The sequence below is a fragment of the Cryptotermes secundus genome, unplaced genomic scaffold (genome assembly GCF_002891405.2).
Source record: "Cryptotermes secundus unplaced genomic scaffold, Csec_1.0 scaffold1359, whole genome shotgun sequence".
Lineage (NCBI taxonomy): Eukaryota > Metazoa > Arthropoda > Insecta > Blattodea > Kalotermitidae > Cryptotermes > Cryptotermes secundus.
This window is the reverse complement of record NW_019734334.1, coordinates 471,624-496,825: the sequence shown is the minus strand read 5'-3', so window position 1 is coordinate 496,825 and position 25,202 is coordinate 471,624. Positions and strand designations below refer to the sequence as shown.

At 39.1% G+C, this 25,202-nt stretch overlaps 1 protein-coding gene across 6 annotated transcripts in view; it reads right to left on the bottom strand.

Moving 5' to 3' along the window:
* The window catches only part of LOC111868702 (sushi, von Willebrand factor type A, EGF and pentraxin domain-containing protein 1), a 372,141-nt gene that overhangs the window by 64,532 nt on the left and 282,407 nt on the right, over positions 1–25,202 (bottom strand). For 4 of the 6 annotated variants that reach the window (XM_023859599.2, XM_023859603.2, XM_023859601.2 and 1 more), the window contains exons 4-8: positions 21,918–22,097; positions 11,638–11,829; positions 6,162–6,338; positions 2,561–2,743; positions 1,213–1,392 (exon numbers count right to left, since the gene is read on the bottom strand). In XM_023859599.2, the coding sequence (XP_023715367.1) occupies positions 1,213–1,392; positions 2,561–2,743; positions 6,162–6,338; positions 11,638–11,829; positions 21,918–22,097 (912 nt within the window). The remainder of the gene's footprint in view (positions 1–1,212; positions 1,393–2,560; positions 2,744–6,161; positions 6,339–11,637; positions 11,830–21,917; positions 22,098–25,202) is intronic. The other 2 variants (XM_023859600.2, XM_023859604.2) reach the window with 2 other exon arrangements.

Here is a 25,202-nt window from a genome sequence, read left to right as displayed (position 1 = left end):
GTAGAACAAAGGAAAAGGCCAAAATAACATATAAATTGGATTTCTGTAAGAGTTTCCCTCAGACAAATGGCAGATTCCTGTAATCAGAACATCCAATTCCTCTTACATGCAAGATAATAGGGTGTTTACTGCACTATGAAAGAGCTTATTTCATATTAAATCTGAGAATGTTAGTCAGCAGATTAGCATCTATAGCACCAAACCTAACACTTTCTCTTCAGTCTGCACACTGCATCTACCACAGCCAACATATGTGGCATGAATGCATCTGTTTGCCTCAGCTTGCAGTGTAGTGCTGTAAACATGTGCGCTGGGTAGCCTCCAAACTGTATACCAATGCCGGCATTCCCTTCATGCAATTCTAGCATTTCTATCTCATAGTCACACATGAAATGCATATTAGTATATTCAGTATCAGTAAATTGTGCCATCTAGTTCTGCTGTTATTACTAATTTGCCATCTAAAATAAAGTCAGACATATGGGAATGTAGTTTGAGTTCTGTCTTGATATGTTATGTAGGCACCACCATACGAACAAAAAAATCAAGGCTTGAAGTCTGAAACATCATGACTATCAAAAAGTGGTGAACAGAACAACCATTTGTTTATATTTTCTGCCCTAAATTATCTTCTGAACATCACCCAAAATTTGGCCACAGAATTTTGACTCCATGTGTGTGTACCAGTGTAAGCATTAAGATGTATTTAATAGTGTTTTTCTGTACTGAGCTATCATACATGTTTCTTTCATTACTATGTTTTATAAGGAAAAGACCTTTTTTGACATTTATTCTTCATCTAGACACAGAGGCTAACGTGGATCCTAAATTAATAGTTATACAACTCAGAGAATACATTTGTGTACATAATGTCCACAATTGAAAAGTCTCTCAGAATGGATCTCAAAAAACATAATTCAAAACTTTTGCTTTGGCGCCATATTTGCAATTTTTAATACAAAAAGAGATATCATGCAAAATTCCTGATATGTTTAAAGGCTACAATATAGGTTATGCTTCCATTATAGAATTATCCAGACATAGATTACCAATGTGAAACAAAGTACTAAGTGTGTTATATACAAACACAACTAGCTGTACCACTAATGGAAATAAATCTGAGTGTCTAACCACAACACTAACATAAACTGTCCAGCACTTGCACTGTTATTACCAATTGGTGAGAAGTGATTCAGCTTCCCAGTTACTCACCAAGACACAGGGGCAGTGGATACCGCCAGTGTCCATCTATCTGGCATACAGATGATGTCTTGCCTATCAGCTTCATGCCTTCATGGCACCGGAAGATTATACTGGCTCCAAGACCAGTTCCAGCCTCTATATTCTCAAGCCAACCATTGTACAGAGGGCCGGGGTGACCGCAGTTAATCTCTAACCCGGAAAGAACACAGACAATACGAAGAAATGTAAGACAGATACAGAAGTATCGTTTTTCACCATAAGGCATCAGCGATGTAGCAAAAGCCAATTGAGTTACTTTATGAATATGAATTAAAACACAAACATTGAAAGGAATGATTCAATAATTTTAAGAAAACACACCCCATTTATTTTAGATCATGCTGAGATTTTTAGAAGCAGAACATGCCAAGACATTCAACAGGCATATGCCATTGAAGAAATACACTCCTGAAAAATTAATTCTTATGAGTAAACAAATTGAAGTTATTATAAATTTCAATTAAAGTGTTAGGTATAATATTTAGCAATCATAATTAAAGCTGAAGCATGAAGAGATAAATTTATAGAAATAACAAAATAAGAGGGGCAGGACTTCATTTTAAAGGTGTTTGATTTTGAAAGGTAAAATGTCAGTATACTCTTTCCAAAATCAAGTCCTTCTGCAATTTGCAGCTAGGTATCCAGTTTTGCAGCATAAAAATTTTATATGGATAACTCTCATGCTAGTGACTGTCAGCATGCTGCATTTTTCTTAATAAAATTACTTGTGTTCGTATTGTCTGTTATTTTCCTTGAGAGATTATTGCATATAAATCATGAATTTTCCAGGGTAATCATGCTATATTCTCTGGAGAATTCATGTTTCATTCAAGTTGGTAATATCACATGCAGGTTTACTTTTCTATTTGTGCACAGCTGTCTTGTCTTTAAGTGAAGAGTTATATGATGATGTGTTTAAAAAGAACACACTAGCTTTTACAATATTACATTGATTTTCAAGCTAAGAATGAGCAGCATTGGTTCATCATGCATAAAAAAATCTGAAAATTTCACTCATGTAAAGAAATTTATGAATTACATACTATAGATATAACTGAGCACCAATTGTATGCTTTTTTACATATGATGAAACGACTCCCATTTGTGCAAAATAAGCAATATATATATATATTTGTTGTTATAACTGATGATACACAGACTGTGTCAATAAAGTAAAGTTAGCACACTAACCATTTGCCAGCTTGAAACTCTTCAGCAAAAGGAATGTAATGGCAATATATTACATTCTCACACACACACACACACACACACACACAATCCAAGCAGTGCTGAAAGAGCAGGAATGATTCTAACTCACCCTTGCACTGCGGCATCACTCCTGACCACCTTTTGTCTGCTCCACACCTCCGTGTAGGGTCTCCAACAAGAGTGTAGCCATACTTGCATTCATATGACACTACAGAATTGTAGCTGCAAGATGTATAAATGGCCTTCCCGTTGTTAGGATTCTCAGGGGGAGGGCACTGCACGGCTGTAACCACAACACACACAAACACAACACCACCAACAAAAAAGCAATGTAAAGAAAGATGAAATTACAAGCACCAATAATTATGTAGAACAGTATTTATGCACAGTCACTGGATAGTGAAATTCTACTAAATTATCACACACTGTGCTACAAGCTTCTTCCTATTTCTCCACTGTCTTGCAGGCAAACAAGAACATACCAACCAGAGGAACATTTTTACATGTACGTTACTGAACAAATTTCAATTCACATTTTGCTGAATACAGAAAGTAACAGATCTATGAACCTATGACAACTAGGTTACCTACAAATAAAATATTTCTGAAAAATATATCTAATACGAGATTTTATTTTTAATTGTTTCATTTTTGGTCCGTTACACTATCAATCACAAAGTTAATAGAAAGTCCGTCGAGTGTAACAATTTGTAGGTCACTTCTTTATCACTTCTGCCTTACATGCTTCGGTTTGACACAACCATCATCAGAGGCACTTACTACAATTATGAAAATACTGTCGTTGTTAATGATGTTCACAGTTATGTTTGTTGTGTGGACACTGCTACAATATTGTTACACTCGACGGACTTTCTATTAACTTTCTAATACGAGATTTTACATCAAAATATTCGTGTTCTGAAACAATGGAAGCTAATGTGCTGGAGTATTAAACGCTTAAGGCTAAACAAACACAAGTTGAAGGGCATGTTTCGAACTTGAACAAAGAAAAAAAAAACTCAGTGGCTTTGGTCTGCAAGCAAACTATACCGACCAAGTGACCACCACTTGTCGGCGAAGTTATTGCCAACTTTAGGGGATACAAGGTGTCGCATGGTCAGCACAATGAATCCCCAAGGCCGTTAATTTCGGTTTTCTAGACCAGAGCCACTATTTCCTTGAAATAGCTCCTCAATTATCCTCATTAGGCTGAGTAGACCCCTTTCCAGACCCAATACTTATCAGAAAATCTGGTAGCACTGGGAATCGAAACCTGATCTCTGGATTTGTAACCAGAACCTCTGACCACTAGACAACAGAGGCGGTCTCAAATTTGAACACACATTTTCCATCTCCATCTTTGTGGATTTATATATCTCATTGGCATTTGTCCTTATTTACTGCTAGCATAAATCTTATAGTGGCAAAATTAAAATGTCATCCTTCATATTATTAAATATGTAATCAGATTGATTTATATAATTTTCAGGCTACCTCTCGATCTCTCTGAATGTAGTTCAATTCTGGTACTTCTGATACTTTTCTGGAAGATGTGTCATATATTAACAGCCACCATTACTGGATATGAAGAGCTCAGATCTTAACAATATTGTGCTGGCAAAGCCAGCAGAAATTTACCTGATTAACTGACCAGGAGCGCTATGAGCTGGTGGTTATTAATCAGTCACCAGCCATTGAAGACAGGAGTCACAAAAAGAACCAAAATTATTAGAAGCTGCTACCAAGCAACAGATAGTGAAGAAATAGCAGCTGTTGGCAGCTGTAATTATTCTAGATTATGTAGATTAACGACAGTGTTACAGTAATTTGTAGTTTGGAGAATTAAATAAACAATAAATTCAGTTCATTCATTCATTCATTTTATTTGGCATTCATAATTGCTACAACAGTAACACTTGAACAACAATAAATTCAGTGATCAGTCCAAGACCAGTGTCTAGTTACTCCCATGTGATATGTAACTGCACCATGCAGGAACATCAGCAATGTTGTTCATTTACATTCTTAATTACAATGTACTGCATGTAAACGAACTGTATTACTGTTAACAAAAGATGAAACACAACTGACCCCAGCACCGGCAGACGCCAAGAAAGACATCTGGTCTTTCTTAGCGACAAGCAAGCTGCATGTTGCTTGTAGACCCAGAACAGGAAGTATCCCACTGCATTTTCTGGGAATTTCAATGTTTAACTTCGGCGGTATGAGTCTTTGAAAATTTGATACTTGACAGATACGACTTGCAATAATTTTTGGAGAGGCATGCCTAGCGATCGTTAGTGTACCTTCATTTATTTGAGAGCTGTCAGAAGGACCGTCTTGTACTTAGGCCCAAATTTACATGGATCTCGTTAGGGATCGGCGGAATGTGAGTGAGACTAACACCCCAATTTTAGATGCAGCCAATCATCACAATTCAGAGGAGAGGAAACCGGGCGTTCCCGGAACCGTCAAGACTTCTGTCTCTCCGGAGGAGTCAGTCATCTTAGGGAGTAACAGGAGTAGCATCACGACATTTAGACCTCCCGGACATTAAATTGGTTTTGCACAAGTCCGGTACACAAATTCAACAGTGCTACAGCCTTGTAATAGGTACTTCTCGTTTACATCTGCAATAAAGAGCAACAGTGTTGAGTGAAGTGTGTGTTTCAAGTGTTCTCTATCTTCTTGTGTGAGCAAGACCCAGCAGTCGCCCTGAGACAGAATCTTGTCCTACCAACTGAGCAGTCGAAAACCCAAACGCCCGCCTATCCGCGTCCCCCTTATTGTTTACCCCGCTCCGAATTCGAGGATTGCACCCAAGTCCACTGGCGCCCACACAAATTCAATTTCAGAGTAATCCTACACCCTACCCTGAACCAGACAGCAACAGGAAGCGGCGGATAAAAGTGGAGGGCCAGGCAAGACCAACACAGCCGTGGATACCACCCAGCAGCAGGAGTGACACTACGGTGAAGGTAGGTGACCGACCCAGAAACCGGAAGGCATCGATCCACACATGAGAGTAAAAAAGGGCAACTAAGAGGACAGTTATAAGTGGCACCAAACAAAGGGGCCACACAGAACACAAAGTGAGCAGTTATAAGTGGAGCCCAACGTAAGGGCTGACGGACGGTTAAAGATAATATGAATTTGTATTCTTGGACTGAAGAATTGGTGTGATTAAGGCTATGCCTGGTGCTTTCCTCACCTAAACTAAGCCATAATATGTAGCTATACTATGGTGAGCTAACCTAATCAAACATACGGTCATTCAAAAGTTACACTACATAAAATAATTTAACAAGATGAAGGAAGACTTGCAGCCTCTGCTATTACACCATAATCTGTTTAAATAAGCACATATTTTGAGCAGCTTCCCAAACAGCTTTAGTGTACAGTTAGTCTCATAATATTCACATCTGCTTGTATAATTAAAAATATACTGAATTCTTACTATCCAGGGGGCATAAACAACTTCACTGTAGGCATGTGTAGAAACTGATGAATAACAGTGCATAATGTAATTATTATGTTGTATCCACATTACTATTAACAATCAAGAGCTTTGCATTTATACAGACTTCTTTGAAAAAATGAATGACAGGGCTGCCAAGTGTTAAGTATCTTCAAAAATAACATTGTTTATGCCCATACTACATTTGGATTGAACTGTTCTTGAGCTGGAACAAATCTAGAATGCAACTTACGCACGCATGCAGGTAACTCCTTCGGGCTCCATGATCCATCAGCCTGACAGTGCCGATCAGAGCGCCCAACCAATTCAAACCCATCGGCACAGTGATAAGTAACTCGACATCCATAAGTGTAGCACTCTCCAGCATGCCAGCCATGTGCAACATCTGCAGGTGGGCCACAAGACCTTGCTGAAGGATAAATTTCAGCAATTAATATAATGTAAACATGAGCATATAGAAATAATGTTGTAAAAGATATGCACAAAATATTACAGAGTACAGGGAGTCAGTGAGGTTCCCATCTAATTTACCAGTTTCAAGCACTATGACCAAAATGCTCTATTACTTGCACCTAACAATCAGAGCACTCGATAAGTACATGTATATGACAATGTATTACTTACTGTATTTCAAAAAGGTTCCACAGTTTAATACAATTATTGAATTCTATGTGGGTTGGGCAGGGATGAGCTCAAATAAACTAAGCGGAAAGTAGCCATGCAGCAGGAGAGCCAAATAGCAGGTTCTCTTCTCTCTCTCTCTGCATTTGGAAAGAAATATGTACAGTATCTGAACCTCTGATTGCCAGGTGAAGGTCAGGACCCATAATGGTGTCACTGTTGGATACAGAAGTTCTGAACAGGCTGAAACAGATCTCAAAGAGATTTTTTCCTACAGTTTAGGGTCGAAGATGGGTTTCTACGTTGTGTCCTAAAAGGTATATTAATATTATGATGCTCCATGTCTAAGTGCCACATCATTATTGGTGACATGAAATACTAGCTCCATGTATTTTTCAGCCTCGCACTAGATGCAGAGTGAATGATTAACTTCATGCTGTCACTTTACCGTGTGGGTGAAAGGATTCAGTATCTACTGGATAGATTGACTGAGCATCATAGCCAATCTAGAAGCAGCGCCAAATAAATCAATAATTGATCCTATAAGGAATCGAACCCGGCTGTCAAGTCACTCTGCTAATGTCCGTCATATAAACAAAAACTTACTTTCTCATCATGTGTGGGTTAGGTGAAAGTTACAGTGAGTTTATTTTTAATTCGGTTGGAAGAAGTTGTTATTTTATTACAGTCTTTGTTTCTTATTTGGTTATGTTATATCAGTGCTTTAAACGGGGGTTTTGTATGGTACAACATTACACTACGTATATCCTCGTACGTACCTCAAACTGGCATGAAGAATACCACATCATGCGTATTTCATAGTACAGTACGAATCAGAATTCTTGGCGCCTCTTGGCGACTGGCGAGGTTAGGCCGAGGGCACACCAAAGAAACTGGCAACCGCAATGCAACCGCAAAGCGGCCGTTTCCTCAATTTGCGCTGCTCCATCTAGTATCATGTGTTCCAACTCAAGCTTATAACAATTCAAGGAAATTGCGGTTTCGAGTTTTCCTGGTGTCCCCTCGCCCTAAGAGCAAGTGTTACTTTTTGACAGTAGGGAATTCGCCTTTGTCATAATATTCGAAAACAGTTCTAGGTGAAACATTTTTTGGTAGTTGTCTAGGTTTGTCGCTCGTTTTTTTTTTTTAATTTATGCGCTCCCCAGGTGACAGAAATACCTTCTCGATGTCCTCTTCTTTCCATTTTTTGCCCCCTTGCATATGCGCGAAACAGTCAACTTGCTTGAGCAACACATTTCAGCTGTTAGTCCCTGGCATGCAGTGAAACTCAAGTCTGCTTCGTTTTTCTTCATACATATAATTTTAATGAAATTCTACACATTAAAAAAAAATTTTAGGAACTTTGATGCCGTAACCACTGGAACGACCACTACCACTCGTACTCGGCTCACTAAGCAACGTGGTATATTCAAACACATAGAAACAATAACTACATACACATTTATTGACGTATATGTATTTACAAATTTCACAGACTCACTCATGGAGTAGAGCCTTTTTTGAGAAGCCACCAATTCTGCAGTTACGCAAGAACCACCCAGCATTTTATGGAACCCGAAGGTTCATTACTGTGTACACAAGAGCCCTCCACTGGTCCCTATCTTGAGCCAGATCAGTCTAATCCATATCATCCTATCCTATTCCTCTAAGATTAATTTTAATATTGTTCACCCACCTAGGCCTTGGTCTTCCCAGTGGTCTCTTTCCTTCTGGTTTTCCCACAAATAACCTATATGCAATTCTCTTCTTCCCATTCGTGCTACATGCCGTGCCCACCTGATCCTCCTTGACTTGACCATTCTACGAGTAATTACACTTATTTACATCTACTAAAATGTTATAAATCTGAACACAAAAACTCACAATACTTGTCCTCAGCTGAAAAGATAATGGCAGAGCTTGAACTTGCCACTAGAACCACGGACAAAAGAGAGATTAATAAGTTGAATGAATAACTGTATAAGGTGTGGGCATTCTTGGCCCTTGCACCACGACCACAGTGATCTATTGTGCCTACCTAATAAGCAGGGACCGGATTTGTATGCCCTAATAATTCCTTAAATATGTATGCATTTATGCATGAAAAACTTCCGAAATATGCACATAAGAATTATACCAAACATCAGAATTGATATTATATTATTTTAAGACCAATAAATCAATATTTAAGTTAATTTTATGTAATCACTGAATGATTCACTTGCAATAAAAAGCTGTACTTAAATAAAAATCGTGCAACAGAGCCAACACATTTCATTACAAATTTAAAAAACCAATGGTACTCACATTTACTCTCCGAACTTTCAACTTCTCTTCTGTTGCAGTTCACAGTTACTAAATGTTTTAGGTTTTCCATAGTCAGTCGCCTCCTATTGTCTCGTAAGATGTCCTTAAAGTGGGAAAAACTTCTTTCCACATCACAGGAAATTAGGGGTACATGTACAAAAGCCGCTATTTGCTCCACTGTTAGTGATTTTTACTTGGCAGTTCAGTATGTTTACTGGCTAAAATTTCTTCAATTTTACAAATTTCTTCATATCCCTGATTTTTTTTAAAGAATGCTGTGTACTTTTTCCTTTACTACTTCACCAACTCTTCCAGGAACCGAATTTAATTTGGAAACAGTGGTTTTGAACACACTTAATGACTGATACGAAGTAGTATTGCTAATGCTTGCCTCCAGTGAGGAAATGGTGGATGGAAGATGAGAGAAGTGAGGAGATATGTAGGAAAGATTAGTTTCTAGTTCTGCGTTTTTCAGTACATCTTGTGCAAATTGAATTGATGCTGCATTTTTGGGATCAAATGTATTCATGACATTCCTGTTTCTAAATGTTCGGTATAATAACTCGCTGCACACAGCCACGTACCTCAGCGCGTTAAAATTGGTTCTGGCGGAAGTGGAGCACTTGGTGCTACCGCTTTAATTACGGGGTCTCCAGAAACAACACCGTTTACTACTCTTTAGATTAAAATTGCGTACAGTGATTGCTACTCTTTACATAGTCTTCCTTCAAGTTAGACTCTCCAGTAACTTTTTCACACCAATTCTCTCCCAGTTTTCTAGTTAACCCCGCCTCCCCCTACTTCTCTGTTCTGCGTCTCCATTTCAACTCTCCACTTCCACTCCGTATAACAGACTGCCTCCTTTATTTTACAAGTCCCCCAGTGGTCATTACGGAAAAACAAGAGAAAGCCAAGGGTCAAGCCCGGCATCTGTCTCACATTCGTTTTTTTCGAGATGTCCATCATAAACCTCTTCAGATCTCCAAGGCGCAGGAACAGGAACTCCCGACCCCTTACCGGCCGGTCTCGTACAGTGTCAACCCATGGATTTATAACACGAGGAGCAAACTGGCGACATTAATGATAACAGTGACAGCCTAAGCCTAAGGAGGACAATGTTGAATTACAACTAGACGGTCCCGGGATGGTATCTCGGCAGAGAAGCGGCTCTCAGGGCTTGAAAACAATGCACAAATGGGTCATAACCCCAATTAAATAATTTTCAGTGTGGGACGTATGGTTACAACTTATAACGTAACAATTTCCTTTTAATATGTACTGGTTAATCCCTCAGGTTTTACTCCTGATCTGGTGCGTTTACCTTTTCCTGGTGAACCACGTCCACTTCTGGTTATAGCCATGCGTTTGTGGTCTCGAAACAAATTGTTAACACTGGATTCAAATACATGCCCCCCTCCCCCCCAAACAATTCCATTCCTCACGCGCCGCTGGAAACTTTCAAGAATAACAAAAGAACAATAAACGGTTTCACTCACAAAATTCTAAAGAACTTTTCAAAACAATACAGCAGAAACCTTCATCAGAAAAGAGTTACACGAATGAAAGGTAAAGTTTTCTTTGTGCCTAACTAATTAAGCAGTAGGCCATGAAGGGGAAAGGGGGAGTGAAAATATGGATCCATATTTCTTTGACCTCGGTACTACTTGGAGGTGAGTGGTCAGCTTCACGCTCCGACCGCTTTACCCCAGGGGAAAGAGCCCCCTGTACCCATTGGATAGGAGGTTGGGTGGACTGCAGAGCCGGTCTGGGCAACTTGGAGAAGAGAAAGTTCTCTAAACTACCGGTACTTAAACTCCGATCCCATGGTCGTCCAGACCGTAGCCAGTCGCTATACCCTGCTCCGTTTCATGAATAAATAAGGAAGAAAGAAATCACTTTGTGAATGTCAACAAAACATTCGACGTGGATGAACGCTACGTCATGAGTGGCAAGTTTGCCTGACAAAGTTTCGACAAACGAAAGCATACTTACATATAATCCCTCACCATTCTTTATTTTATTTCATGAAAATCATCACAACGTGAACGGCACACATGTACAATAATTGACAAGACGTACTAACGGAACAGCCCGGTGTCATAGAAAAATGGAGGCACATTAAAATATGCTTCAATTTTCTTTTTTGAACAATACATTTTGTTTCAGAAATATTGTCGTTATTTTCTACGGCAGTAATTTAAACCCCCATAATATTTTCCTATAAGAACTTTCTCACACAATAAAAATCTCTTGTTTTGCTGAAGAGCTATTGAATCCTTAAGAATTCTGTTTCATGGGGTTCTATAATAACATCAGTTGGTCGCGCCATAGCTCAAGCGGTTAGTCACTGGTTTCCCGCCGCGGCGGCCACGGTTCGATCCCGGGTCTGGTCAAGTGGGATTTGTGGTGGACAAAGTAGCGCTGGGGCAGGTTTTCTCCGAGTACTTCGGTTTTCCCCTGCCATTCTTCATTCCACCAATTGCTCCACAATCACCCTCACCTATCATCTGGGGCTGGTACAATAGGCCGGAAGTGGCCGCAGTACAAGGGACTTAGTCCCACCCCACTAGTAATAAAGAAAAACACTAATAACATCAGTTACGCTTTGCGTTACGTTTCTCTTTTCGTAATTATGTTACTCCTGGTTTGAAAAAGAAATAGACGACAACATTAAACATGCTATAAGAATAATACTACCTAACACGTATCTGGTGTTCACACATGTGAATTAAACATGGCAAACATGCAGATATCTGATGGTGGAATGTTAATATACTCACGTTTACAGGTGAAGTCCGGGCCAAACCAAGATGCTGCCGATCCTAGTTCCAAACATTTGGCTGTGGAGAAACCTTCGGTTACATAGCCACGGTAGCACTGATACTGCAAGGTGGTGTTCAAGTCAAACGTCGTCTGTTCTGGCAAAGCGTTGTGTCTGGCATTCTTTACGGGTGGAGGAGAAGTGCAGTAAACTGAAATAATATCCACTGCTGTGACCACGGTCTCCTGGATACCAACAGTCAGAATTGTTCTTCCCCAATTTACCCTATATCGTGCGTAGTTTTCTTTGTTTTTACTTTCTCTCTGGTTCAGAGAATTACGACCATCATATTGACTCCATTTTCATCAGCCAAAGCACATTTCAAATGTAAGAATATCAGCTCCACAGTTCCGGAAATGATTGTGTGAATGACTATTACAACTGGATAGTATATGAACATATATAAGAAAATCACTACGCTAATTACTCAGAGATTTATTATAGCTTTATTGCGAATAAGTAATCATTACAACTTGCTAAATTCGTTATCTGTTTCAGGGTTCAAATTGTTTGAATAATTTTAAGAACTTAAGAATATCGCATTTTCGCAATAACATTTTTACTTACGGATCGTAGACTGGCAACAAAGAACTATTTTATATTTCGTTCGTTATAAAATTATGATGGGCAGAAAATCCTGTGCACTAGAAAAACGTTAAACAAAACTGTGTTTTAGCTTCGATCATTAAATTGGCCTTCTCTGCCACAGTCTTTTAAACATTTAATACTGAATTTCTTTTCCCTCTCTCTGAAACACGGTTTCTATCTTCATAATTACTATATCTGAAGCGTCCAAGAGAACCTGCCTTTGACAGCGATACACATTACACCACACATCCAGTATTCTCAATGGGTATGCTTACGTACGAGGGAGAGTCAGTAAGTACGTTACAAATGGAGGTAAAACAGATGCAGTGGAGGAAGTATATTTTCCGTGTGTCACTAAGTAGCAACACAATCCAACTTCATGACAGTTTAGGTGGCAGACGCGCATGCGCATGTTCAGAGGACGGTTTAAGTAGTCAAAATGGCGACTGTGCTTGAGGCTTATACTACCGAAGAGCAGTGTTCCATTGTGTATTTTTGTAGCCAAAGGGACTCAATGCAAAATAATAATCGGTGTATACCTAATATATTATATTCTGATTTTAATAAGAGCATTGAAATATTTTTTTATATTTTATTTGTGCAGACGTCCAAGCGACAGTGTGGATTAGTCATGATATTATTCATGAAAATATCTATGTTTAAATAATATAAATGACCATGGAAACTGATCTGTACTTTATAATTCAAGAACTGCTTTGGCAAACTTTGAAGAATAAATATTAAACATCTGATTTCAATTGTGCATCAGACCCCAACTCCGGGTCTGTGGCCTCGACTTGCTGCGCCGATGTCGCATTGTTGGCACAACTTCTCAACTTCCATCCCCACATATAAACATTAGTGCCGATGTCTGACTTTTTCCGGGGCCTTTTGGCAGCCAAGTTTCCTCCTGAGAGTCCTCCAAGGAAGGCTCTCAACGTTTCCTTCGCTTTGCTCCGGGGTAGTTCTGTCTGGGTTATTTTGGTATGTCCATCAGCTGACTCCCATTCGCACTTCAGCACGTCACAATTCACCCCCATGGAGTTTCGCCAAGCCAAGCCCTGTAACCCTTATAACTGGGACAGCGGTGAAAAATATTCTCCCACGTGGGATCTCTCCAGTTTCAATTTCCTCTAGAATAGGCCCCAAGACACTGCTGTATACCTCATAGCGCGGCATGGTCCCAATTATCAGTGATAGCAAGAGCGATAACAGGTACTTCCAGGCTACCTGAAGTTCCTTCGAGTTTATAGCCGTGAATATATTCTTTCGGAAGGGGCTAATGTCCTTCTGCAAGTAAAATTGCATTCCTTGAGAAGCTGAATATAGAAGCCGTCTGCTCTTCAAGGTTCTCGAAAATTATAAGCAACGTCAGGGCTTAATGGTAAGTACTCAGGTGAAATCCCTATCATAGACCTATTTGTGAATGTGTACCAAATTATTCGCCATACCCAACAACTCAAGCCGGGTAAGGCAATAGTTGCTTTCGGCCTTGGATATGATTGTGTGATAGCAAGCTACTACAAGATCCTGGCCCTTGTTGACGTGTGGGAGAACACCTCCAAATCTCGAGTTGCCCGCCCTCATGTTGATGACGCATTTCTCAGTCGAGCTGGAATACATTAGGGATGGTACCATACACAACAACTTCTTCAGAGACAGGTAAGCAGCGGATTGTTTCCAGGTACCACTGAAAGATCCATTTACATTCCGTGCTCTGGGTCGGTGCTTCGCAATGTCCATGATTCAAGCTATGAATCCCCAATAGTAGGAACACAGACCAAGGAAGTTCCTTAACTCGTGTTTGTCTTCCAGTGGTGGACATTCCCGTATAGATCTCACCTTCTATGAGTTACTCATTCGGTGATACGATAAGTTCATATATATATATATATATGGTAACTCTTTCTAAAACTGTTGGAACTTTTCGAGGTTCAGTTTGTGGTGAGCTCCAGGAACTATTGGAACACATTCCGCAGTGTGTCCATTTACTTCTGAAACGTCCGGCCGACAACGATCATATGATCAAAATAAACGAGGCAGATTTCTTAAATAAAGCCAAAAGGGATGGATATCATCAAGCACTCGAAAGTTGACGGAGCGTTTGAGAGACAGAATGGTATGACTATGAAAATCCACGGCCTTTCTCTGGTAGAGCATGCTGTCGCTAGGGTGTAGGACAACCTACTAGTAGCCGCTCTTCAGCACTAGGATTGAAATCTTCTCGGCCCCGGCGGGCCTATTCAGGGTATCGTCGGTTTTGGTAGCATGAATCAGTCCTTTGTTACGTCATTCAGCATTTGGAAGTCCACAAAAGTAAAACCAATGTACTGTACCCTTCAGACGAGAATGATATGTGTAGATCCAGGACATTTCGATTGCTTGATTACACCAAACCCTTTGATGTCCTTCAGCATCTTCTAGGCCTGCATGACTAACAGAAGTCTATATGGGAGCTGGAAGATTTGATGGGCGTTGTCGACGTCGATGCGCTGTTAAAGTCTATCGGACGGACTGCCAATATACATCGCTCCTTGTTGCGAAAATATCCTGGACTTCAACGATTAACTTCTCCAAATCTCCTGTTTCTCTGGCGTTAAGTTTCGGCCTGTTGTCGGATATTACATTTTGCAGCTGTTAATAGAGTCGTTAAGTCCTTGAGTCCTAACCGTCGACTGATTCCGACCATTCAATGATTAGCAGATGCCAAAGGAATTTCCTACAGCCGGTACCTGCTTTAAGTCCCTCACATGATCACGAAAATTTAAACAATTCCGTCTAGTGTGACTGGTGAAGATTTTCCTTATTTCAATTATTCATGCCCTTACATGTTTCGGTCTTCAGAGACCATCATCAGAGGGACCAAAACATGTAAGGTCATGAGTAGTTGAAATACGGAAAATCTTCACCAGTCACACTAGACAGAATTGTTTAACTTTTCATGATATTGTTAGTGTGACGGACCATAAAGAAACAAATCAAACTCCCTCACATGAGTTAATTTGACGAGCACTTCGTGTTCAAATTGAACCAAAGTCCTGTCTATGTAGATTCCTTCTTGCTGGGGAGATTCCACTCTGGGTTCCGGTAGGTAGTCCGCCGACACCAGCCTTGCAGTCATGACCATATCACCTCGCGAATGATTAGCTCACTCGAAGCACATATCTTATACACGACCACATTTCTGAATTTTCTGATGTCTGTATAGACTGGAGCTACCTAACAAACCGACAATCTCGGGCCCGTGTTTCTGGATTATTTTTCTCTTTTGAAGTAAACTCCCGTGTTTCTAAAGGATATTTTATGGGACCCTTACATTTCAGTGTGTCTCCTTATGACTTATGTGGTGCAATTACCTATTCTAGGCATCTGTTTTGTGTTGACTATATAAAAATCTCAAGTATCATTAGATCTCCTGAAGACTGGACTCTATTATAGTCGGACATTAACGCCATAGAAAGTTGGTGCACTACCAACTGTATGAAACTCAACAACAGTAAAATTAAAGTTATATCCTTCTACAGGAAAATAAACGTACTGATATGTGATTATAAACCTTGCCACACCTCTATAACTCGAATCGACTCTATAAAAGGCCTGCGAGTATTTACTGATGCTAAACTTCATTTCCATGGCCATTCAAACTATAATTTCCTCTCACTGTATTAAATTTTTCGGTCTAGTTCACAGCATAACCTTGACCTTCTCATGTCTTAAATGTACATATTTATTATATTTTAAGTTAGTTGGATCTAAGCTTCAATACACCTCTTTCATAATATTTTGGATTTAATTAGTCTAATGATGCAAGGAAACTGGAACGCATCCAGCAGAAGTTTTCGGTTCTCTAATTAATCGTTTGTTTCCTCAAGTACATTACAGCTATCTTCTTGAATTGGAGCAGCTAAATTTGCACACCTTCCGTAAAGGGAGGTTCCGTCTCGATGTACTGTTCCTTCTTTAAGTTCAACTTGGCATTAAATTCTATCCTTCTCTTTTGAAGACTGTTGGTCTTGAATTCCTGCTCGGTTCATCAGAGACTTTGCTTTATTTCCATTGCTAGATGCGCTCCAGCTCTTAATGTTGTTTGTCGGGACGTTAAAGCATTTTGAGCAAAAATTGTTTTCTCAATATTTTACGACGGCCCTTTTTCGTATTAAAATATTAATTTTACACAATACGAATATATGAATATACATATTTTTCTCGGTGCATAATGGCTGATGCGAATTTTTGTATTATTGTTCAAGCGACCTTGTTTTTTGTTTGTTTGTTTGCGTGTAAGTGTCTGATCTCATCTTTACTATCCCTTGTTTCGTAATTGATCCTTACGTTATCGTATAAGCACGTAAATAAATAACAAATGTAACTGGATTTTCATTATTTTATATATATACAAAATTGAATTATTTCTCTCTGACATATTTTATATTAGCCATGGTTTTTCAGTCATCAAAATACTGACTGTATTCATTTTAATGTGCATATTTTACAATTCTCACTTCTTAATGATTGCTATGATTTGTGTTAATGGAATTATTACTATTATTATCATCATCAGCAGCAGCAAAACGTATTTCTATTTTTTGGTATTGTATTTTTGTGTTTATCTTTTCGTTACTCGCTTTCATTATGTATGTGGCCTTGGGAAGTTAAATTAATATGTACACATAAGAAAATTGGACTGGATTATTATCGTCATCGTCACTGATGTGCGCACATGGTATTTTTATTGTTTTATTTAATGACTCTCTTAGTAACTCATTCTGTATAGCCTCTAATGGCAGGATGATCAGCGCATATGAATTGCACAGGATGTAGGATGTAGCAATATTAGCCTAATTCAGGTACTAATTCCTGCATTTACCTGATGGAACTAAGGGAAATCACGACAGACTTCAGTCAGAATAGTTTAATGTCTCGGCCGGGATTCGAACCGGACCCGACATTAATGTGAGTCATAAGCGCTACTGCTTGTGCTCCGTACATTAGGGTTGCTGTCAATTTCGTGTCTTATTGTCTTCTCTGAGGAACTAATAATTCAGCCGCAAGTCCATTCAAATTTACGCCTAGTCTCTAAATAATTATTTACCCCCAAAAGGAAATTGGTTAAAAATTACTTTTCTCAAAAAATGACTTCGATATTGCATGCAAAATCATTTCATTGTAGGCCTACATTTTTTCCTTACGATTCCGAGGCTCTGTGATATCAGCCACATCGGTTTCTAAGCTATTCCGAAGTTTCCACATATAATACGGTTGTTATCTCCTGCCTAAATTTGCAATACTTGTCCTAACAGTTGAAAACATTTCAACAAGGCGAACCGCATTCATTTTAAAATTAATATCATTGTTTTAAGTAATTGTTATTTGGAGAGTATTTAACCTGGTAATGAAAATAAACTTTAGAGTAGCATGTGAGTCAAATGTTTAAATTCATACTCAGGTTTTGAGCATGAAATCACAGCATCATAAAGTTTAATACAATTCCGTACTAGTGAGATATTATCAAGCCCTGAGCGAGTTCCTATTGTTCGTGCCTTTACTGCTTCATTGTTTAGTCCCATCTAAGTTCAGGGATTTCTGTTTACACTTCGTTTTGTTACTGATAAATATATGGTGCTGAACTACTGCTTAATAAGACACGTATATGGTGCTGAACTACTGCTTAATAAGATACGTATATGGTGCTGAACTACTGCTTAATAAGATACGTATATGGTGCTGAACTACTGCTTAATAAGATACGTGTATGGTGCTGAACTACTGCTTAATAAGATACGTATATGGTGCTGAACTACTGCTTAATAACATACGTATAATGTCAAATCTAAAGGATGGTGTAATCAATGTTTATAAATATGGCAGGCAGCAGAATTCTAATAAAACATTGTAATAATGTCATAGTGTGTCTATTTAAAAGTATTTACAATTTTGAGTATTCGGGGAAAACAGATAACGGATTCGCGAAGAAATCAGTAAAAGAAAATTCAGAAATACTGTTGTTATTCCGTTCGAGAATTATTATCAACACGTCTACCTTATAAATGTTCGTTTTCGGATGCAAAACCCATTAATTTTACGGTTGTCCTATATGAACCTGTAATGTGGACTCTTTCTTTAAGGAAAGAACGTGGAATACGAATGTCTGAAAAGAAAGCTTTAAGGAAAACATTTGGATCCAGAGAAGATGTCACGACTAATGTGAGTCACCAAATACTGTTATGATAATGACATTTAGAAACTGCCATGGGCCAGGTAAGGGGTCAGGTTTGCGGGGAGGTGGACAATCTAGTTCTGAAGAAAATATGAAAATAATATTAAGGTACATCTCAGGGTGATGCATAAAACATTTTCACGATAACATTTAATGAAATGCTCAGATATTTGTGGCAATATTCTTCTGGGTTCAAGTATCACCGTGCTGGCTGCTTATGTTCCCGAGACTGTCATGGCGGTGGTCATATCTATTTGTGAAGTTCATCATCGAGGGTCTGTAGTATCGATTTTGATTTGAAAATATCATCGTTCCTTTAATGAAATTATCTGCAACATTAGACATTTGGATATTATGGGAAAATTTGGCCAAGAAAATGTTTTAATTATATTGAATTCTTTTGTTCAGTGAATTCTAGGTCAGAAATCCATTTATTCTCGTGTAGCCCCTCATATTCAAATAACAAGTTTATGGCCTGTCAATTGAAGCATTTGTTTGCTTTTAGTTTCTTGTTGAATTTTTCTCTCTCGTGAATTATATCTTTAGCTTTTGATCGGTGTATTTTAATACGATGTGAAGCCCCCATCACATATGTTTTGTCTCAGAAGATAGTTTGGCTGGGCTTCACGCTGTTTCTGACAACGCCTTAGTAAAGCACACGGTGTCACTGATTGAATTCAGCATATTGTAGCGGGCACCACTGTAAGGTTCAGACGAATGTTTGTACAAGATTAAAAAATGTTCGGAATATAATCATGGAGAAAACATTGTTTACATACCTCTGATATTCTTCCATTATTCTGTGTCCGGTAGGAATTTAAAAAGTGTTATCCCATTCGATGTGCCTTGTACACAACAATGATTTTCGTTCCCTTTGTCCAAATATTTTACTACAACAGTTACGTGCATTCCTGATCAATAATGCCGAACATTCCTGCGGCATTTATGTTGGGCTGAGAGAATTATTGTTTTAATATCTGAATTTCAATGGGTGACGATTAATATTCCGCACTGGCTATGCGTAAAGTGACTTTGGGGGCTGAAGTTAAAAGGTAGTCGGTTTCGAGTGTGGAAAAGTCTGAGTAACTCATATTTCGATAATGTCAGTATTTCGGAGGCATTATTTTAATTAAGAAAGTATGAAAATATTGCAACTACATCCAATTATTTAATAATTAAATTTTACAGCGCAACATTTTTCGGCCTTAGGTGACAATTTTCAGGGGCAAGCAATACTAAATGGAACTTTACAAAATTGAATCTTTGGCACTATGCTGACGATAGCATAAAAGGCATCTACCTCCGCCCGTCACCAAATCCAGAGTATCATTAAATTACGAGGCGTATCCACAAAATAAGTTCCGTTTGCAAATATTGCCACTGCAGCGCTGCGGCACTATGGTGCGCATGCATACAGAGTTTGTTGGTAAATGTAAATGTTTTAAGGCTTTATAATTAGATCTAATTTAAATTACTCTGGTATTTTAAAATATTTTATGTAAATTACGTACAATTTCCTTTATTGCAGGTTGGCCAGAAGATGGACAGTTGAGGTTGAAAAAGGGATCTGTAAGATTATTTAATCAAATAAAAATTGGCACACTTGGTATCAATTTCATATTTATCTTAACTCACACTTTTTTCATTTGAGGAAAGACTATCAAAAAATTATATATTTCAGTCACAACCAAATATTTTGTAGCACAGTTTAATTATAGCCCATACATGGAGTGTTTTTCTTGTTTTAGCAGATTTATACCTATTTTCCTGAGTTTAAATTTGATCAGCCATTAGGACAGTAAAAGTAAGTAAAACAAAAAATAAAGCTATCCCTGTACAGGCCGTGAAGGCCCATAGGGTTGTGAAACGTTGAGGGTCCCACATTATTTAGACAATCGGCTCACAGGTTGGTTGGCAGCCTTACGCGCCGGCCCCAGGAAAATTACTTAATCAATTCCTGGTACTCCTTTCTGTTAGATGCTGAGTAAACCCCAGGGCCTAGTGTGGCTGGAAGGATTGGGTTAACTGAAAAAATCCAATGACCTCATCGCGACTTGACCCCGCGACCTTCCGGCTTGTAGCGCAGCACGCTACCGCGTGCCCCCAGCCATTAGGATAGTTTATGCCGAAAGTATAAATAATTTCTCGATTAATTCCAGGAGTCATTTTTGAAAGTAATATAAAGTGTCCTCGTTATGATCTGGAAAAATCTATCCAAAAATTATTTTTTTTTGTCAAAATAGGGATTTTGAGGATAAGATGCTTACTTTTACATTGCTGGAAGCTTCATAAAATTAATGTGGTTGTTCTTATTAACCTCATCACTGCTATGAAACATTACACAAGCTTCCGGTTCGTTATTTGAGACTTCCTGCTGTTGAGTTCTCTGAATATGACATTCATACCCACACTACTTGAAGGAAATGTTAGGTTAGGTTGCCCTGTATCACAGAAGAAAAGGATTGCAATTTCTGATGATGATGGTGACGATTCAATTAAATTCAATTTAATTCCTTTTTTTAAGTGCTTGCTGTAACGTGAAAGCACTGGAAGTATACATAACAAAAGCTTGATTAAGGCTGGAACTAGAACTAAAACTATAACTAGACAAATGATTATGACGACGACGATGTTGATGATGTTGATGATGATGATGATGATGATAATAATAATAATAATAATAATACAAACCGATGCAAAATTATTGAATTGGGTAACTACATAAGCCAGACATCTTAAAGACATAATGCGTCACTTTATTTTAGATTTTTAATTCAATCTGACATTATATGTGCAATATATATGGATAAGAAATGTCGACTTATGAGTAAAATTAAAATATTAAATTGCAGAACAAGCTATGAGCCTAAACTTCATGCCGCAATATCCATATACAAAGAAGTGTTCCCGAAACTTGCTTGCTGTGGAGCCATTTTTTTATGAGAGAACGGACGCATCACAGAAAAATAAATTTAATAAAATCAGAAGTGACAGAATTCGTTTATGTTACTCCAACTTTAAAAACAGTTTCATTTATGTGAATTAACTGGTATGATGAGAAATTTTCTGCGACTTGTTTGGTTTGAGGATCATAATTTGAGTAATTTCTTTGGGTTCGCTTTTTTGAACAACTACTCTGCAGGGAATTTATTAAATGCAGCTTAGAAGCGGCAGTGCTGAGTCAACTTATTACACACTTAAAGAAAATTACTGGCTCTCTTAATGGTATAAAATGTCTGCAACATTGAAGTTTACCATCGAAGAAGGTATCCGAGGATCCGCCGGAAACCCTTCGAGGAGCCCTTGGGATCGAGGGAGCACGGTTTGCGGATCACTGATCTAGACAAACATTAAATGAATATTTGTGTGGAATGAAGGGAGGTCGTGTTAGCAATCCATTCTGTCCAGAACTTGTCAAAGGTTTGAGTACTTACTGTTCTGTCTACAGGCCGGTGGATGTCCGGACCACGTGCCATCCGCCCTGCACGTCCGTTCCCTGAGGCCCACCAAGTGGAAACCCGGGTCGCAGCTGTAGGTGGCGCGGTCTCCGAAGAGGCGACCAGACAAGGACAAGGATCCTAGTGCCGGCCTCGTCAGCTCCTTGCACTCCCGCTCTGCACACACATCAAACTGCTTCAGTTCACTTCGAATGGCGTGTCAACTGTGGCATTACAGCGCGTTGCATGAGATTGGAAGTCATAGAACGATACGAAACGAGGTATTTCGAATGAAGTAGTCGTGGTATACATCCAGGTACTATCCCAACATCGTCTAGAATTGTGGGGTACAGTACAATTGGCAAGCCGGTCAAGGTTCGGACCCGACGCCTCCCGAACACAAGAAAAGAAGAATATTCTTTCACGCACAATATATTCAGCCCTTAATGAAATTATTTTCACTTTTATTTGTCCTCCTTACATCATGCTCCGGCCTCAAAAGGCCATCATTAGGTGTTTCTTTTCTACGCCAAAATTGTCGCACTGCATAAAATGTAAAACAAAATGTTCAAGGAGGAGAAATAGAAGTGAAAATATTTGAATTGAGGACTAATTAAACTATTACGGCTAAAGAAACGATCAAATAACGTGTTTAAATACTGAATATGATAGAAAATTTTAATGATTAAAATGGTAATAAGCCAATTTTATGTTTTTATGTAAGTTCCAAATGTGGGAAATAGATATAGTTTTAGTGATCATTGTTGATATGAACACATACGAGTATGAACGTAAAAATACGATGTTTATACATATCGGGTGTCCGGATGAAAAGTATCCAAAATAAAAAAAAAATATATCTCGGAAAGTAATTATCATACACGTATCCGGTTCATGTCATCGGAAAGGAAAACCCTGTAAGTTTTCTTTCTATGCTCGGCTTATGCGCATGCGCCGCTACATTTCTGCCATAAAGTTAGGAATCACTTGGACAGAGTGGTGGCTGGAAGATAGATCGGCAGAATTGGATCAATCGCTTGGCCTCCTAGGTCGCCAGAATTAACCCCACTGAATTATTTCTTGTGTGGTTATGTGAAGAACATTGTCTACTAGGTTAAGATAAACTACCTGTGACTATGCTAACACCAAACATGCTGCATCGTCTGGATATTTGTCGTGCCACCAAAGGAGCCCACGTTGAAATTTATTGAGATAGTTATGTACTCAGAAAAAACTTTGACACTTTCCTTCTGTAGTGGAACCTCGGGGAGGCCGATCGCCACCTGTACCATGGTACATACGCGGGGCAACTCAACACTACTGCATTTCAGCACAATGTTGCATTGATGTATCATTTTACGCAATCACTTCCGTCTATAATGAAAATTTTGTTTACAATTATTACTAATTTAAAATAATATTAACATTTAAATTAAACTATTATGTATTTCGGCCTTATATGACCATCCTCAAGCAAATTTTCGCCTGTTCAAATTGCCACATTGCACTACTTCTTAAGTTAAAATATTCCAGTGTTCTTCCACTTTTGTTTTTCACTCATTAAAATACATTTGCTTGAGAACATCACTCTTTGTCTTTTCTTGCGCTACCTTCTTGAGACTTCCATGTTTTTTGTGTTGTATTCTTTAGCCCTATGTATGTATGTAGGTGTGATGTTGATATTGTTGTTATTTTTATGTGTCTTATTATTTTGTATGTTCCCATGCAATTGCTCTAGTCAAGTGTCTATCACTTTATTATTATGGTTGAAGCAGTTTTATGGTGCAATTATTTGGATTTTATGCAGTCAGGATTGGCTGTGTAAAATCTTAAATTGAATTATGCTGAAGAGTACTAGCTTCTGGAATGTGGTCCGTGTGTTGTTTTAAAGTTGGTTCTTTAACGACGTCGTCATTTGTACAGCGTCGATAACAGGGAGATTAATAATTGTGGAGCAGTTGGTGGAACGAAAACTGGCAGGGGAAATTGAAGTACTCGGAGAAACCGCCCCCGTGCCACTTTGTCTACCATAAATTCCACATCACCTGTAACCGAACCCGGCCCGTCGAGGTGAGAAGGACGACGTGTAGTCTGGTAATGACTTGTGAGTTCTGATGTAGCCAGACAACATATTTTTAGTTCCCACCTTGCCATGAGACCACCGCTGAGAGTACATAATCACATTCTAGGTCTGTAGGCTGAGTGCTTCATATCCGACCCGGAATTTGAATGATCACAGAGTAAGTCAGTTCTGTATTGCTTTGTGATAGACAGAATCTTTGCAGACCAGTGTATCTCGCTTGCCAGACTTCTGCCCCTTCTCTCGTAACTTATTTTTTTCCTTAGCGCTACAGGCCAAGTTTGGACCTTGGCTTACCTCCATGAAACTCTCCGTTTCACTTTGGTTTACTAGATCTAAGACATTCAGTGCCGGTCACGGTAGCCGAGCGGTCTAAGGCATGCACTGTCTTCGCTCGCTCGGAAGCCGGGATCGTGGGTTTGAATCCCATTCAGGGCATAGATGTTTGTGTGCGTTTTTCTGTGTTTGTCTACAGGTAGAGGCCTTGCGACGAGCTGATCACTCGCCCTAGGAGTCCTACCGTATGTGTAAGATCTAGAAAAACCGAAGTGAACCGAGTTCATGGAGGTAGGCCTAGGAGAAAAAAAAAGACATTCAGTAGGACTCCTTGGGCGGGTGATCAGCTCTTCGCAAGGCCTCTACCTATACACAAACACAGAAAAACACTGCTGTTCGCGCACGCACACACACACACACACACGCACAAACACTAAACATCCATGTCCTGAGTGGGATTCGAACCCACGGTCCTGGATTCCGAGCGAGCGAAGGCAGTGCTGCCGTGACCAGCTTTTGTAACTTATTAATTCTTGTAATTAATTACAGAATGAACACAATTGTGCACATTGACTGGCACCTGCTATATTAACAGAACAATAAATAAGCAGATAAGAATCAATATGTTTCACATTGTGTCCAGAGGTGATGCGTATATACGTGAGAATTCTGTTGCCATTCTTATGTACCTTGCACAGTTTAGTCTAGACAGTAGAGAGTGAGGGCGGTTGAAGCTGACAATTCGTACTTTCTACCGAGAGGTATTAAAATCGTGTTTGCATCTGGCATGGAGCCAGGTGCTCCACCGCATTGCCCTCCGTATTGTTCCTGCCTTCAACGGAGTTCAGACAGTGTGGCTTAGCTGCAGCGATCTCAGTTATTCTACCGGACCAATCGGAGCGCATCTTTCTTTGAAGATGGAAAGA